The sequence below is a fragment of the Physella acuta genome, unplaced genomic scaffold (assembly GCF_028476545.2).
Source record: "Physella acuta isolate Inbredline_101_S28 unplaced genomic scaffold, ASM2847654v3 ptg000841l, whole genome shotgun sequence".
Taxonomy (NCBI): domain Eukaryota; kingdom Metazoa; phylum Mollusca; class Gastropoda; family Physidae; genus Physella; species Physella acuta.
Window position 1 is genome coordinate 69,274 of NW_026732358.1, and position 18,134 is coordinate 87,407.

At 34.2% G+C, this 18,134-nt stretch overlaps 1 protein-coding gene across 1 annotated transcript in view; it reads right to left on the minus strand.

Moving 5' to 3' along the window:
- LOC131951956 (phosphatidylinositol 4-kinase alpha) overlaps window positions 1-17,916 on the minus strand; it is a 28,783-nt gene extending 10,867 nt beyond the window's left edge. Inside the window, exons 1-27 of the mRNA XM_059314425.1 lie at window positions 17,684-17,916; window positions 17,054-17,149; window positions 16,558-16,659; window positions 16,139-16,151; window positions 15,901-15,944; window positions 14,171-14,354; window positions 13,601-13,701; window positions 12,785-12,944; window positions 10,724-10,774; window positions 10,283-10,391; window positions 8,498-8,631; window positions 7,873-8,003; window positions 7,559-7,641; window positions 7,261-7,331; window positions 6,908-7,029; window positions 6,653-6,734; window positions 6,333-6,416; window positions 5,809-6,009; window positions 5,589-5,681; window positions 3,747-3,995; window positions 3,044-3,149; window positions 2,919-2,937; window positions 2,660-2,767; window positions 1,740-1,858; window positions 1,523-1,648; window positions 1,197-1,273; window positions 818-999 (exon numbers count right to left, since the gene is read on the minus strand). Coding sequence (XP_059170408.1) covers window positions 818-999; window positions 1,197-1,273; window positions 1,523-1,648; window positions 1,740-1,858; window positions 2,660-2,767; window positions 2,919-2,937; window positions 3,044-3,149; window positions 3,747-3,995; window positions 5,589-5,681; window positions 5,809-6,009; window positions 6,333-6,416; window positions 6,653-6,734; window positions 6,908-7,029; window positions 7,261-7,331; window positions 7,559-7,641; window positions 7,873-8,003; window positions 8,498-8,631; window positions 10,283-10,391; window positions 10,724-10,774; window positions 12,785-12,944; window positions 13,601-13,701; window positions 14,171-14,354; window positions 15,901-15,944; window positions 16,139-16,151; window positions 16,558-16,659; window positions 17,054-17,149; window positions 17,684-17,916 — 3,080 coding nt within the window. The remainder of the gene's footprint in view (window positions 1-817; window positions 1,000-1,196; window positions 1,274-1,522; window positions 1,649-1,739; window positions 1,859-2,659; window positions 2,768-2,918; window positions 2,938-3,043; window positions 3,150-3,746; window positions 3,996-5,588; window positions 5,682-5,808; window positions 6,010-6,332; window positions 6,417-6,652; window positions 6,735-6,907; window positions 7,030-7,260; window positions 7,332-7,558; window positions 7,642-7,872; window positions 8,004-8,497; window positions 8,632-10,282; window positions 10,392-10,723; window positions 10,775-12,784; window positions 12,945-13,600; window positions 13,702-14,170; window positions 14,355-15,900; window positions 15,945-16,138; window positions 16,152-16,557; window positions 16,660-17,053; window positions 17,150-17,683) is intronic.
- Window positions 17,917-18,134: the final 218 nt, after the last annotated feature.

The window sequence follows — 18,134 nt, forward strand, 5'->3', positions numbered from 1 at the left end:
TGTAAATCTAGGTCACGATAACGCTAGAGCGGCCATTTTTCGTTGTATTTACTTCTTGTAGTTTTCTCGTTAGGTTGATTTTGTATTTTATAGAATTTTTTTTGTAAAATACTCGCAAAATGGTATTTTTTTAACACTGCAGAATGCCGTCCAGCGGCAGCATCTAAAGGTTTATGTCGCCGCATTATTAAATTAACCAAAATTAAGGTATTTATGCTAAGACTAATCCGATCCATGATTTTTGTAGAAAATGGACATACTTTCATTTTCTATGAATAAGAACCCATGAAAGTAATTCTTATCATTAATTTTCCCAACAGAAGGGTTATTTTTTGCCAGAAAAAAATCAACTCTTTATTTTTCTTCTTTAAAACTAAATAATTATCTTTGTTCAATAAATAAATAATTATTTAAAATTTATTTTAGTGTCTAGGACATTCAATTATGATTAATTTATATTAGTAATGTGTGGGTTTTAAAATCAGCGGATTAAAAAGAGTCGTTTAGCCGCAAGAGTACTGAAAAAAATTGAGTGAAAAGAAATAATTGCGTTTAAACATGAAAATTAATACGGGCTTAAAGAGTTAATGACAGAAATATACAAACAGATTTGGGTAGTCAATACCATACCTTATCCTATAAAATAATTTAGTTATATTATAAATGTACTAAAAAAAAAAGCAAATGACATTGACCAATCTAATTTGATTATTTAAGCAGAAGTTTAAAAAAAAAATAAAAAATTATAACAAATTAAAAACAAGCATTTATGATTAAACTAAAATTAAACATGAATGCCTGCTTAATTTTCTACTACCTGAAAGGGAGGTAGACTGCTAAGATGGGAGACAACTCCCAACACACACGGGTCATATCTTTCCATTTCTTCTCAATGAGATTCTCCTGCCACCACCTCAACACACTGGTTTCTTCTGGAAATTTCTTCCCCGGCAGGTCTAAGGGGTTGTAGACTGTGGTCAAAGTGTCTATAGCTCCAGCCTGGTCAGGTGAAATAAGGAATAAAAAGGTTGCAGATACATACTGGACTAAAAATGAAAAAAAAAAGATAGTTCGGACTAAAACAAACAGATCAAAGTTCTCATGAATAATGACAAGTCCCGTCATTTTTTAACATAATTTGAGCAAAAATTTGTGAATCAAACATTACAAAATGCAAGAGACATTGCTACACCTACCATCAGACACAAAATGATATGTCTCCTCTTTATATAGTATTTTGAGATGTTATTTTCTTTAGGAAATCTTTTGGAATCTGAAACATAGCAAGCAAATATAACAATTAAAAAAAAAGACAATAAATCATCCAGCAAAATGGCCTAGAGGGTAAAATGACAATCTGCACAAAGTTACTGCCCCTGTCTAAATGGCAATCTGCAGTTACTGCACCTGTCAGAATGACAATCTGCAGTTACTGCACCTGTCAGAATGACAATCTGTACAAAGTTACAGCCCCTGTCTGAATGACAACCTGCAGGTATTGCCCCTATTGTACAAATGTTACCTGCTGAAGCCCTAGAGGCAGCAGAAGATGGCCGGCTAAGTGTGTTCATCCATCTTGAATTCCGCCTCAGATCTGCCCGGCTTATGGATGCCTGTGATGTGGATGTCGGATGAGCTAAAACATCAGCTGTGGATAAAATCATATGGAACTTTTGACTAATTTATCCTTTCTTAAAATTGTTAATGTTGTGTGTGTAAAAAAGATGATGAAAACTTACCAAATGGAGAGGCATTCAAATATTTTTTTTCAGAATGCAGTTTAAGCCAGAAAGTCAAAAGAACTTCAATATCTTCTCTAAGTTCACTCCCTTGTTGCGAGGGGTACATCGCTGGCCCACTAAAAAACAGGTTTTTGTTTTAAAGAAGTCTAACAGTTACAGTACTAAGGTAACATTTGCTTTAGCAGTTATATTCTAAAGAAGTGTAACAGTTACAGTACTAAGGTAACATTTGCTTTAGCAGTTATATTTTAAAGAAGTGTAACAGTTACAGTTCTAAGGTAATATTTGCTTTAGCAGTTATATTTTAAAGAAGTGTAACAGTTACAGTTCTAAGGTAATATTTGCTTTAGCAGTTATATTCTAAAGAAGTGTAACAGTTACAGTACTAAGGTAATATTTGCTTTAGCAGTTATATTTTAAAGAAGTGTAACAGTTACAGTACTAAGGTAACATTTGCTTTATCAGGTACATTTGTCAGGTTGTCTGAATATAATATCAAGGTACAGAATTTACTCTCTATCTTGTAGATGGCATTAGTGTAGTAGAAAATGCAATGCTTAGTGTTTAGAAAAAACCTTTTGGCAAGTTTAGTGGACACCCAGAGACCAACCAGCTGCTAAATGAATAAAGTTCAAGTGTAAGTGACCACAGAATTTGTAGATATAAAATCTATGAGAAAAGGTTCAGTCATTAACCCCCGGTAGTCCATGGGATAGATGAAGTAGAGTTTATCTGTTTCTGTGACTTCAGCATATAGTGAAGTTAGCACTAAGCCTTTTCTTTCACTAAAATGAGTCATGTACGCTAGGCGGACTCAGGGACTTCTTACAAACTCAAGCAAAGGATTCAAACTTTAAGGTTAGCAGTCATGCAATCTACTGTCTAACTGTGCCATCCCACCCAGTGATACAACTCACCAGAAAAAATCAACAGAGGCAGCATACACCCTCTCCCTGAGTACAGTCTCCACAAGAGGGTTGGTGATGAAGTTCCCATGGAGCAAACACAGGCCCATGCTGAGTAGTCTGAATAATTAATTAAAAACTAATCAGTTTACTCATTGCAAACACAAGCCCATACTGAGAAGCATAGAATCACAATGATAAGTCTCAAAAGTACCTATTACTAATTAGTTTAATTACTTTACATGTAATAAACAAATGAGGGTATTGTTACCTAACCCTTGGCCCAAAGGCTGCAATGTGTAAAATAATTTAACTTTCTAAACAAATGAGGGTATTGTTACCTAACCCGTGGCCCAATGGCTGCTATGTGTCTTGAAATGACAGCTGGACACTGACCAATGGCTGCTGACAAAGATGTGTTGAGCAGACTCAGAAATATCTGAACCTGTGCTGTATCTCCATACTTTGAGAATTCCATTCTCTTTACCCATTCATGCATGAACTGTTGGAGATTTGTTTGAAGATTTTGTTTAGGAAAATTCTTTTTTAAGAATTTGTTTTAGAAAATATTTATAAGAATGTGTTTTAGAAAGTATTTTTTTAAGAAAATATTTTAGAAAATATTTTTTTAACATTGTGCTTAAATATTTATTTAAGAATATTGTTTAGAAAATATTTTTTTAAGAATGTGTTTTAGAATATACTGTTTAGATCGGGTTTTTATTTTTTTATTTTTTAAGAATATGTTTGTGAAAATATTTTATAGGTATGTGTTTAAAAAAATTTTGCCCATAAAGAAACTAATTTCTTGCTTCATGTTAACTATTACTGGTATTTCTAGTATTTAACTAGACATTTTATTATGTTATGAGAATCTATCACGATATTTTGATTAAACTTGTGTTTTTTATTACCCAGTATAACAGCCAATAAAAAAAGCCACAATTCAACAGTCTTTTAATGTAAGGGCATTCAGTTTACATGTTAATGGTATTATTTGGAAAAATAAATGATCTACCCCTAGTTCTAGTTAGAAGAATGATCAACTATTGTAAAGAAATTATCTTCCTTTATAAAGTAGAACAATGTACTTATCTACCTTGGTCCAGATCCTGTGGGGCCCAACAACAGGTGTACTAGGGGCGTGTCTGTCAGTCTCTGGTTTGGCCAATGGGTCAGGTTGAGGGGCGTGTCTGTCAGTCTCAGGTTTGGCTAAAGGGTCAGGTTGAGGGGCGTGTCTGCCAGTCTCTGGTTTGGCCAAAGGGTCAGGTTGAGGGGAGTCAGGTGTGAAGATCCCAAGTTTTAAATGAGCGCAGGCTTGCCAGGCTAATGATATCCAAGTTAAAAGCTAAAAATAAACACATAAACACTGTTCACAAAATTACTAAATAATTTCTTTTTATCTACTGCATGAGTATAATTAGCATCATATCACACTATAAAAGTACATAGTTTCCATGCATGTTAAAAAAGAGATTATCAAAAAATGTGATTAGAAAAACAGAGTGGGCTCATACCTCCAGTGTAAACTCAGGCCTAGAAGACAAGATCCACTCCCAACACATTACAACATATTTCATAACTTCTTCACTGAAGAGCTTCACAGGACACCAACAGATAGACTGTAGTAAAGACCTGCTGGCCTCTGAAAAAATAATTGTTCCATTAAAGTTATCATGATTTTTGTGTTTTACAATTTAAATTACACAAAACAACAGGTTTAAGGATAGAAGTAACAGATAAAGTCGTCTACTGAGAGTGCAGTTTTGTTGTGCTTCCAACAATTACTACAATATTACTACAATATATGCCTATTGGGCAGAGATCTTAGATTACTTGAAACAATTCCTACAACATAATTATGCTTAAATAAGATGAAAGTTAAAACAAAAGTCAACCAACCTGTTTGTTTAATTTGTAGTGCAGTCAAGCGAAATATTGACTGTTTTATTTGATGCATATCTAAATGTATACAAAAAAACAGTTGCTAAGTAAGTATTATTTTTTAATTTAATACATTTTCTTGGATTAAATATAAGTAGAGTAAATTTCATAAAACATAAGTGTGAAGTTTTGAGTGCTGTTAACAAATGTGTTCAAATCAGTATGTACCATAAAAATACAGTACTCATTGCTTTTTATAGAACAAAAAGAATACACTACTATTTGTATTAAACAAAAAGAATACACTACTATTTGTATAGAACAAAAAGAATACACTACTATTTGTATAGAACAAAAAGAATACACTACTATTTGTATTAAACAAAAAGAATCCACTACTATTTGTATAGAACAAAAAGAATACACTACTGTTTGTATTAAACAAAAAGAATACACTACTATTTGTATAGAACAAAAATAATCCACTACTATTTGTATTAAACAAAAAGAATACACTACTATTTGTATTAAACAAAAAGAATACACTACTATTTGTATGGAACAAAAAGAATCCACTACTATTTGTATAGAACTAAAAGAATACACTACTATTTTTATTAAACAAAAAGAATACACTACTATTTGTATAGAACAAATAGATCCATTTTTATTTGTATAGAACAAATACTACACTAATTACACTAAATCCACTACTATTTGTAAAGAACTAAAATGTAAACAAATCTTGACACCTTCTGTTGCCAGACTTTTATCCAGTTTTTGACAAATAATTTTTTCAACATACGCCAGGCTGTCTGATATTTCCAGCATTCCATTTATCTAAATAAGAAAAAATATCTGGATCAGATGAAGAAATTAAATAACAACTAGATCTAATTGCATAAAAAAAATTCTTAATAAACTGCGGCTTTTTTATGAAAAATCAGAAGAAATCTGTTATAAATATAACTTACCAAGTATAAATTGTAAAATTTTAATTGATGTAAAATTGTTATAAACTGCAAATGATAGATGTCAAATCTAATTTTAATTTTACCTCTCCCACATAAACAGATCTGGCAGTGAGACTGGCAATAAATCTGGCCACTTCTGACTGGACTATCTTTGGTGTTTCATTGGTTAAAGTTGCCTGTAAGGATAAACATATGAGAATATTTGTATAAAACATAATATCAGAAGTATCCAGCAGGAAAAATATAATATTCAAAAAACAGTACCAATGCGTAATATTGTGTTAGATAAATAAAAAAAGTCACCTTTTGGGCAATACCATTTTTGTTGATGGAAAAGTGAAGCAAGTTTTGAACTGCCATGGCCACACCACTGTGAAGTATTTGACCTTTGACCTCCATGTCCAGGGGAAGAACAGACAGATGTGAGACGACAATGTTGTAGGCCCAGGTCAAAGATTCTTGTAGGATGGCAGAGCATCTTGTCGTATAGTCTTCCAGCATTTGCTGCGGATAGAGATTGTGATTTAATCCAAACTAATCCTTAATAGTCTAGTAGGTAATGAGTGTTAAAGAAACAACATAACTGGATATTAACTTTCAATAAAAAGTTAATATGCAAATTTGTTTATTTTTTACATTTTTTAAAAATGGATTTTGATCTGTAGTCAAATTAATTTATATTACTTTATGTTAGGTAGTAAACATGGATATTTTAATTTAGTAGTCAACGTCCACTTTTTAAAAGTAGTAAACCACAAGATAGCTAGTGATATTTTTTGCTGGTATTTACATATGTCAAAAAAAATTGGTAAAAGTTTGTGACTTACCTGTCTGGATTCGACATTTTCTTTCACACAAATTTTATGGAAACTTTCTGGGACATCAATTTCTGAAACTACCGAGTTCAGATCCTAAAAAAACAAAATAAATTTTATTTTGTTAAAAATCTAAGGGGCTGAATCAGGCTTTCGTCGACTAATAACAAATTTTTAATGAGTAGTGAAATCATTTTATTGAGTATTGTTAACATTTTATCAACTAATGAGAACTTCTCAATGATGTTAACTTTTTACCAAACTGACAAATAGTTACTTTTGTTGAAGATGTTAATGTTTTATAAACTAATGCCAACTGTTGATGAACTGACCATATCTAAGGTTGAGCAGATGACCTGCAGGATGTCCAGCATGGTCTTCAACACCTGACTGCTCCACAAGACCTGTGGGAACCTGGACACAAGTGCAAAGGTCAATACAAAATCTGGCATGAAATCACCAGATACAGCAACACATGAGCAACATTCATCTCAGGAAATAGGACTTGAAAACAAAAAAACTTTAATTTTCACACAACAGGTACATATTAAAATACAACATGATCTACTAAAATTAGTTTTAGTTACCTGTCAACTAGTTTTGACAAATACTGATCAGCAATCGGCTTGATGTTTTCTTTGTTGTTAAATTTGACCAATAGAAATTTAGCAAAGTTTTCAATTTGAATTTCTTTATCCTCAAGATTAGGCTGAATAAAATAAAGCAATTTGAATGATATTATAACATTATTTTTTTATATTGATACAAATATTTATACTGATAAAAATTTTGTAATGAAGATGAGGTTAGAAATCATTGCTAGAGTAAACTCAATGAAAAATATCAGCAATGATTTTGAAACTGTAGACAACACAAGGCAGTTGATGGTCATATTACACAGTTGAATATTATCTGGAGATGTTTCACGTAAAGCTCCTACCTTTTCCCCCAGCATTTCCAGATATTTATCAAAAACTTTATCAGCCACACGGGCCACACACCTCCACATGCCTGAAATTTATTGACTTGTTGACACAAAATAGAGAAAAATAAAATAAGTCAACTTATCATGACACTTAATTTCATCAGGGCCGGTGTCTCCAAATCTATAAAAATGTATTAGAATGACTTAGGACATAATTACTTTTCTAATAATAATTTTAATTGTGGTCACTTATTAATTTTTAAAAGAGAAGTAATTTGACAAAACCAAGAACTTCTTCAGTATGACCCCTGACCTGATTTATCCAGGTACAAAACACGATCCTCCAGGTAATCAAACACTCTACAAATTGCCAGCAGGTCTTCTGAGTGCAAAACTCTACAGTAAAAAAATAATGACTTAAATAAATAATGCCCAAGTAATTACCAACATGTTGTTTAGTAATAGGGTGTTACAGATAAATTAGAAACACAAAATCATATTGTATTTGGCAAAAAGACTTTTAATACTGGGAAGGATAAGCTTTTAAAAACAATAGTAGTGACAATTAAAATAGAGAACTTGTAAATAATGAAGTAAAATAACTAAAATCCTCTGAGAGTTATCTACCTTAAGGTTTCCAGCTTATAAATAGAAAGTAGATAAGTACACTGGGCAAATGTTAGCTTGTTGACTAGTGGCGCCACCTCTATGCTGTCGAGGAGACTGGAGATATTTGCTCGTAGGTCATTCAATTCTTTCTAGAATAAATGGATTTAATTTTTATTATGACCTAATGCAATAAAAATATAACAATCTGGAGAAATCAAAACTAAAATGATGGTTATAAAACATAAAACTTGTTAGTGTCAAAAAAGGAGGGAAGGGGTCTGAAAACTTTAACTTTTGGGGACACATCTCTATTGGGAGTCCATGAGAATTGATGAAATCAATAAAGTCTTACGACTTATTTTGTTTGCATAATATGACAGTAAACAATAGTGGAGGGGGGATCTAAAATTCATATTTTTGGTGGACATCATAAATAAATGACCCCTAAAAAGCACAAAAAAAACCCAGTAAAATTTCTAATCCTGTTCCTGGAGTAGGCACAGTATTTTCCCCACATTGACCAGAAGCTAGAGGAAGTTTTACAACACAATCCAGGATTTTAATTTTTTTAAATTGTGTTAAATCTAAAATTATTATTAAATATAATTGCCAATTATGATCTGTTAATTATAATTAGACCTACCGTGCTGACTGAATCGTCTGTTAGGGCTGAGTTGTAGATCAATTCTTTACTAATGTATTGGTCTTTAGAGATCAGTAGAGGAGACTTGGTGGCGATAAGGCACACACCATCATACCATTCTGACGGCCACAAACCTAACAGGTATATAAGGCACACACCATCATACCATTCTGACGGCCACAAACCTAACAGATATATAAGGCACACACCATCATACCATCCTGACAAACCTAACAGGTATATAAGGCATACACCATCATACCATTCTGACGGCCACAAACCTAACAGGTATATAAGGCATACACCATCATACCATCCTGACGGCCACAAACCTAACAGATATATAAGGCACACACCATCATACCATTCTGACGGCCACAAACCTAACAGATATATAAGGCACACACCATCATACCATCCTGACAAACCTAACAGGTATATAAGGCACACACCATCATACCATTCTGACGGCCACAAACCTAACAGATATATAAGGCACACACCATCATACCATCCTGACAAACCTAACAGGTATATAAGGCACACACCATCATACCATCCTGACGGCCACAAACCTAACAGATATATAAGGCACACACCATCATACCATTCTGACGGCCACAAACCTAACAGATATATAAGGCACACACCATCATACCATTCTGACGACCACAAACCTAACAGGTATATAAGGCACACACCATCATACCATCCTGACAAACCTAACAGGTATATAAGGCATACACCATCATACCATTCTGACGGCCACAAACCTAACAGGTATATAAGGCACACACCATCATACCATCCTGACGGCCACAAACCTAACAGGTATATAAGGCACACACCATCATACCATCCTGACGGCCACAAACCTAACAGGTATATAAGGCACACACCATCATACCATCCTGACGGCCACAAACCTAACAGATATATAAGGCACACACCATCATACCATTCTGACGGCCACAAACCTAACAGATATATAAGGCACACACCATCATACCATTCTGACGGCCACAAACCTAACAGGTATATAAGGCATACACCATCATACCATCCTGACGGCCACAAACCTAACAGAAATATAAGGCACACACCATCATACCATCCTGACGGCCACAAACCTAACAGATATATAAGGCACACACCATCATACCATTCTGACGGCCACAAACCTAACAGGTATATAAGGCACACACCATCATACCATTCTGACGGCCACAAACCTAACAGATATATAAGGCACACACCATCATACCATTCTGACGACCACAAACCTAACAGATATATAAGGCACACACCATCATACCATCCTGACAAACCTAACAGGTATATAAGGCACACACCATCATACCATTCTGACGGCCACAAACCTAACAGGTATATAAGGCACACACCATCATACCATCCTGACGGCCACAAACCTAACAGATATATAAGGCACACACCATCATACCATTCTGACTGCCACAAAGCTAACAAATGTTTCTCAGTTTTAGTGGAAAACCAGGGCACAAACAGAGTAAAGAACTCTTCATTATAAGCACACATGAAGAAACTTAACCATTAAGGGATAGATTTCATATAAGAGTAGGGATGAGAATAAAAATAAATGAACCTTAACATAAGTTTCTATTTAAGGATGATATTAAAAATAAATTTTGACGTTAGTTTCTATGTGACAATGACAATAAAAATAAATAATCTTTGACAATAGTTTCTATGTGAGGATGACAATAAAAAATAAATGAACTTTGACATAAGTTTCTATGTGAGTACCTTTTGAATGATTAGTAAAGCCCATCACAACAGAATACTGCCAGAAATCTAAAAATAGCTTGTACAAGCGCCGGTTGGCTTCCATTAATGGTGGGATCCGTTTAAGTAGCTGGGAAAAAAATAATTAAATGAGCTTAATTAGTTGATAAAAATGTACAAGTATATTAGTTCATAGACAATTATTACAGCATTGATGGGATTTAACAAAATTTTACCATTCAACAAAATTTGTGTAACAATACAACAACTCACTACAGCAATGATGGGAATCAACAAAATTTTACCATCCAACAAAATTTGTGTAACAATACAACAACTCACTACAGCAATGATGGGAATCAACAAAATTTTACCATCCAACAAAATTTGTGTAACAATACAACTACTCACTACAGAAATGATGGGAATCAACAAAATTTGTGTAACAATACAACAACTTACTACAGCTATGATGGGAATCAACAGCCCCAGATTTCCAGCACTTGAAGAAACCTGAAACATTTTAGTAAGCAGAGATGGGTTAAAAACTATAACAATGTGCAGCCTAGAGGATAATAGACGAACAATGCAATTTTATGACAGGCATTGTACCTCATATTCAATGGGTAATTGGATTGTATGACAGATCTACCTTACATCGATTGGATTTTAAGACAGATATACCTTATATCTATTGGATTGTATGACAGATGTACCTTATGGCACCCCGTCAAAAGAGTGCACGACAAAAGAGCGCCGACATAAGAGCGCCGACAAAAGAGCACAGACATAAGAGCGCAGACAAAAGAGCGCAGTCAATTATAAAAACACATGTTGTAAGCTAAACAAATATGGCATTAAACAATCTGCGGTACGATAAAACAACATGTGTTTATTTATATATTGTGGTTGATATGGTATAAATGCAGTTTGAAAATATTTCTAACCCAAGTAACATGGAGAAGATCGAATCACAGAAAGGGAAGGTTATTATGTTGGTTGAAGGCTACAAATATCGAAAGGACAGAGCAAATGCTGATGGAAGTACCAAATGGAGATGCAGCAAGAAAGATGGCTGCCGAGGACGGATGAAAATGCTGAACGATGTTGTTTGGTCATCATCGGAACACAATCACGCTCCTGATCCGGCTAAAAACAAAGCAGCGAAAGTCGTTTCGGCTATACAAAAACGGGCAGTGGAAGAGGTGGAAAAACCAAGGCAGATTATTCAACAAGCCAGAGAAGGAATTTCGATGGAAGTAGCACCTCATTTGCCGGCATACGTCGCTTCACAAGGTGCAATAGAAAGACAGAGAAAACGCAAGCACCTGCCATACCCAAATCCGCAGAACGTTGCAGAGATAACAATCCCTGAACCTCTTCAAACGACAACAAGAGGGCAAAATTTCATCTTGTGGGATTCCGGACCGACTGACGTTTACAGAATGATGATGTTCGAACAATGGATAATATCAATCGTCTACAGCAAAATGAACATTGGTTTGTGGATGGAACTTTCAGAGTTGCACCAGTCATCTTCTATCAGGTATTTACAATTCATGCTTTAATAGATAACAAGGCAGTGCCGTTGATTTATTGCCTCATCCAAGACAAGACCGAAGCAACCTATATCAGAGTTGTTGAGAAAATTGTGGAACTTCTACCAACCATGAATCCAGCGAGCATCATGTCTGATTTTGAGAAATTATGCCACTGGTAGATTATTGGGAGGATAGTTACATAGGGAGGCGAAGGAGAAACCGTCGAGGTGACCCGCGTTTCGCTCTTGCTATTTGGAATGTCCATAATCGTGTCTCTGAAAATCTACCCCGTACAAACAACTCAGTCGAGGCATGGCATCGCGCATTCCAACAAACGGTAGATTGCAATCATCCTTCCGTTTTTAATTTATCAACCAGTTTCGTCTGGAACAAGATCACATCGAAATCGAACTGGAAGGTCATCTAGCTGGAGTTAATCAACCAGAAGCTTCAAAGAACAAATATGTTTAGCTGAACCGAAGATTGCAGGCGATTGTTTCAACCTATGCTAATGATTCAATGATGGACTACCTACGAGGTATAGCCCACAACTTAGCATTATAAAAGCAACTATCAAGAAACGTTATATTAATCTGAACTTATTTTCATTTTGTTACATTTCATTTCAGTTTATATTCTCACTTTAGGCCTAACTTTTAAAATCTTTGTATGTGTTACTAGTTTGCGTTTTGAACAATTCGACTTCATGTTGATTATATCAGTTTTTTAGTTAAAGAAACTGAACAATTAGTTTTTTAATGAAACAATAAAGAGTTTGCTTCAAACGATGACGTCTGATCTGAGTTAATTGTCTTGTTCCTATTTATTAAATATGGTTTTTCGATCTTTAGTTTGCGCTCTTATGTCGGCGCTCTTTTGTCTGCGCTCTTTTGTCGGCGCTCTTATGTCGGCGCTCTTTTGTCTGCACTCTATGTCGGCGCTCTTGTGTCGTGCGCTCTGCTCTTTTGACGGGTCACCGTACCTTATATCTGTTGGATGACTGCTCATTGATCCTTTTAGCCTCTAACCCCAGCTGGACAAACAGCTCTAGCAGACGACACAGTAGCTCCATCTGTTCAGCCTCACCCTGTATGCTGCCAGCAATATTGGCCAAGGCGTTATTCACTGCTTGTGAGATTTGCCTAATACAGGGAGATAATAAACAAGGGGGTTAATTTCTCTTGGAAAGTATTTTTTTATTATTATTTACATGGCTGTAAGTTTTTTAGTTTAATATTGTAGTTTGCTATTCCATCACATTAGCTGAAATTATAAAGTGCAATGTTTAAAGACTAGTATAATTAGTTTAGTGTGCTTTTCTTTTTGTGACTATTTTTGTTTCACTAACGTTTATCTGAAATAGAAATGGATCAACCAAAACTATTTCTTGATAAAATGATAATCAATAGTGTCACAACCTTTTTGTGTGACTGGGTTCACGACATAAACTAAAAGGAAATACCAACCACATTACTGGAGATTTCACAATTTTATTAATACTAGATCTACAAATACAGACTGATATTCAGCAGCTACACTGCTCAAAAAACTCCACTCAGTTTCGTCATCTTTCTTCTTCCTCTGCCGCCTTCTACCCCCCGCTTCCTTTCGTGCATGCGCACAGTCACTGTCTCCCTGATGCAAGATCGCCCCTTTCAACACACACACTCCCAACATACAATCCACTAACATTTCACTGTTATAAATAGTGGAATTGTAAACAAAAAATTTAAAGAATTCCTTCAAATCTCAGTTTTTTTTATACAACAGACTCTAGTCAATTGTTTGTTTTATTTACCTGTATCCTGTCAATTTTTTATTTTCATTTTGGTCATAAGGGGAGTTACTCTCAGTGCTGATTTGTGTAAACAATTTCAAAATATCATTGCTGATGCTTGACTGAGAAATAATATAGTAAAAAAATATACAAATCTTAAACATCAAAGAATTATATTCAATTACAAAATAAAATGGAAATTACTTTTAAAAACTAGCAAAATATGAAAATAGTTGGAAGACAGCATCTTATACAGCAAATAGTGACCACAACTTACACAACCAGCAATGACCACAACTTACACAACCAGCAATGACCACAACTTACACAACCAGCAATGACCACAACTTACACAACCAGCAATGACCACAACTTACACAACCAGCAATGACCACAACTTACACAACCAGCAATGACCACAACTTACACAACCAGCAATGACCACAACCAGCAATGACCACAACTTACACAACCAGCAATGACCACAACCAGCAATGACCACAACTTACACAACCAGCAATGACCACAACCAGCAATGACCACAACTTACACAACCAGCAATGACCACAACCAGCAATGACCACAACTTACACAACCAGCAATGACCATACAGCCCAACTGGTCAACTATCAGGGTGTCCAGTGGAGATGGAGGGGAACAAAGCCTCTCTTGAAAAACCTGCAGGATGGTCTTCACATCCTGGGGCTGTTCCTTGAACTCTATGGCCAGATGACCTAAGGTCAGTATGGTGTTAGTGGAGATCAGGTTGGATTCTCTACAAAAAAAAATCAAATTACACATAATTAGTGCCTACATAAAAAAATATATGCAGTAAACAAACTATTAACATTGTATGTTGTGCTGTTTGAAATGAAAGAAATTCTGCATCAACAATGGTACAGTACTTAGAATCTTACTAGAATCAGGTTGAAATTTTAATATTACAAGATGTCAACAAAAAAAATTCCCCACATTTTATACTGGATAAAAACAAACTAAAAACCATTTTTATGATACAGGTTTCTATATAAATTTTTTGACTAGCTGCTTATATGCTCATACAATGGTTAATGAAATTGCATTGAGGCTAGAGCTTTAAAGCTGTCTGTCTGTTTCTACAAGGCATGCAACATAAAGGCAATCCAATATGGCAGCTATTTGTTAGAACTTGACTCCTATACATGCACTAATCTAAACAATTAAGCTAGGCTTTATGCAGTCAATAACTGATCCTTACCTCTATATAGTAGTTACATGCAGTTATTTTGTTTTAACCCTAAACGGGTTGATTAGCCACTATTTTTTACTTAATTTTTTTGCTTTGTTTATAGGTACAATTCGTGTCTTGGATGTGACTGTAAGTATTTCTAATCAAGTATTAAATGTCTCATTAACAATGAATGAAAGGAAACAGGTGGTAGCGTTCAGTCAAGTGAGCTGATGTTCTTGAATTTTATGATAACAAAGGTGGATGCTAAAAAAAGATAGGTAACATTTGTGTAGGGTGAGCTTTAGCAGGAAATATTATAAAGGAAACTGTAAGGGAATATTATGAGGGAATATAATAAGGGAATATTATGAAGGAAACTATAAGGCAATATTATAAGGGAATATAATAAGGAAATATTATGAAGGAAACTAAAAGGAAATATTATAAGGGAATATTATAAGGAAATATTATCAGGAAATATAAAGAAATCATACAAGGAAAACTATAAACTGAATAAAGTAATATTAGTGACCTTATCAGAAAGAATTAAAGTGATATAAACAGCTGTTTGTTCTGATATATTGATGTACTATAATACTTAAAAAATGAGTTTTGAACAAAGACAAAAAAACTCATATCAAAACCCTTATAGCTACAGGCATTTAGAAATAAGAAAGTTAAGACATTCTCTTTAACTACAGCAGTAAAAGCTGGAGTGGCTGAATGTATTTGATGCCTGAAGCCACCACAGCATGACTTAGGCAGCACACGAAAATAATTTTTTCTTGTTTTTAATGTGTTTTCAATATTGTGATAGATTGTTTAGTATGTTGCATTAAATAGTAACTTCAAATTTTAAGCTGGATAAAAGTAAACAAGAAAGAATGGCATTTGTTTCATTTGTGTGAAGCAATTATCATGTTTATTATGAACAATATAAATAATATGCTGAACTTTAAATATATTAATTATTACTCTTGACATTGATTTCTAAAAAGTACAAAGAATCAACAGAAAAAACAAATACCATTCCAGCAATTGAAAACTGGCTGCTCTACTTATGTAAGTTATTGAACAGTTAGCATGTCTATCAATACATTCATTTACTGACATGTTATGCTGAAGTGGATAAAGAACTGAATCATAATCTTTTTCCTGAAATAAAAGTATTTTTTTACCAGCATAATGTAGCAAAGTATCCATTATGTCATTAATAATTACTTCCCATTTCCCATAAATTATTATTACACATTTAAAATGCATGCAGTGGTAGTGAAAATAATAATGTCAAACTATTGATAAACATGTTGGACTTCATGCAGTGCTAGCAAAGAATGATGCGTACATACCTGTGTGTACAAACTTTTAGAAAAAAGCAAACAATAATAGTGAGATTGGCAATCAGTAATTAAGGATTATGTAATTTTTGTGTTTACACAGGAATAAAAGTGATGTTTATGACAAAAGTGATGTATACAATAAAAGTGATGTTTACGACAAAAGTGATGTGTACAATAAAAGTGCTGTACACAAATAAGGTGATGAACCCTTTACAACAAAAATGAGATTTTACAAGAAATGGAACAGGTTAGTGTAAATCAGGTATCACCACATATTGGTCTACCTAGAAATATGTATTTATGTGATGTTGTCAATATGTTAACACATGTACTGTATTTATGTGATGTTGTCAATATGTTAACACATGTATTTATGTGATGTTGACAGTATGTTAACCCATGTACCAAATGAAACAAGTTCCACGTACCTTTTGACATCAACAGGTTCCATATTGCCAGATGGGTTGACAAATTTAACAACAATTTTCAACTGCTGCCATCTGGCTGATGAAGTTTTGGTGTTGGACTCTCTAGCAAAAAAGTTTCAAAGTTTCAACAGACAGAACAGTTTTAAAAATAAATGTCTTGTAAATTAACTGACAATAAACCACTAGTTTTAATAGTTCATTGAACAGGAAATAGTTTTAAGCATCCAATAGTGAAAGCAGGCCTAACAGTTCCAATATATACACAAATTATTTGGCAATTTAAAAAAAAAGGTAAACATATGATATAAAGAAAAACATTTGGTAAACTTTCTGCCCTCATTAAATAGAATAAAATAATTTAAATTAATCAGATAAGGTGAGTGTAAAAGTAAATCAAACTGTAACTTCAGTACTAAAATAAAATCTGAGAATAAAATCAAGCAGTTACTTCTGTTCTAAGATAAAATGTGAGAATAAAACTAAACCAAGCAGTTACTTCTCAAAGGTCCCCAGTCGGTACAAACAGTTTGATATAGAAGCCACAAAGGCTGTCAGACAGTCTCTGTTTACCACACTACCAGCCTTCAATGCCCTGGGGAACAGAACAGCAAGTTCACAATTTTAGATCTAAAGTGATAAATATGTAAGCTCAAAGAAAAAATAAATGATAAATTATTAATTTGGACCAAACGAAAAGTGATAAATGTTTTAGAATTTAACAAAAAAAGAGATAAATATTGTAGCTCTACAAAAAAACAACAAAAATGTTTTACATTTTAGATGTAACAGTAGTATTATACACATTTTAGATGTAAAAACTGTATGATATACATTTTTAACGCTAAAAAAAGAAGTGATAAACTGATATTCAGGAAATGATTTCAACAATTTTATGAGCCTTCATGACACAGGTTGCAGTAAACACTTGGTTTCCTTTGGTTCAGTTCATCCAAGCATCTCAAATGTCTCATTCAACATTGTTTTATTTTTTTTTAAAAAGCCACAAAAAGCTAAGTTATTTTTTTTATTTTAATTTTTATTCTCCAAAATTAATGCCCCTAAATGGTATCCATGTAATTCCTAAAGTTTTTTTTAACTTACAGGTAACTGCTTACATTCCCCTTACCTGCAAACACTTTTGATGGCTGTGTCTCTAAGATTCTCCAGTGACGTGAGAAAAATGTTTTTGTTTTCAATTTGTTCAATACCATCAACATCTGACAGTGTCCTGGCTTGTCTCTCACTGTCATCAGTGTTTGCCAGTTTGTTCAGCATACTGAGGGCAGGTGGGGGGCTGACCAAAAAATCTTTTAGCACAGAGATGACTGAGGTGGACAACCCAGGAAACTTGACCGCCATGTTACCTAAAACCTGGGGGTAGAGCCAGTCAGGTCATCATGAGGGAGGGGGGAGGGGGCTGACCAAAATATCTTTTAGCACAAAGATGACTGAGGTGGACAACCCAGGAAACTTGACCGCCATGTTACCTAAAACCTGGGGGTAGAGCCAGTCAGGTCATCATGAGGGAGGGGGGAGGGGGCTGACCAAAATATCTTTTAGCACAGAGATGACTGAGG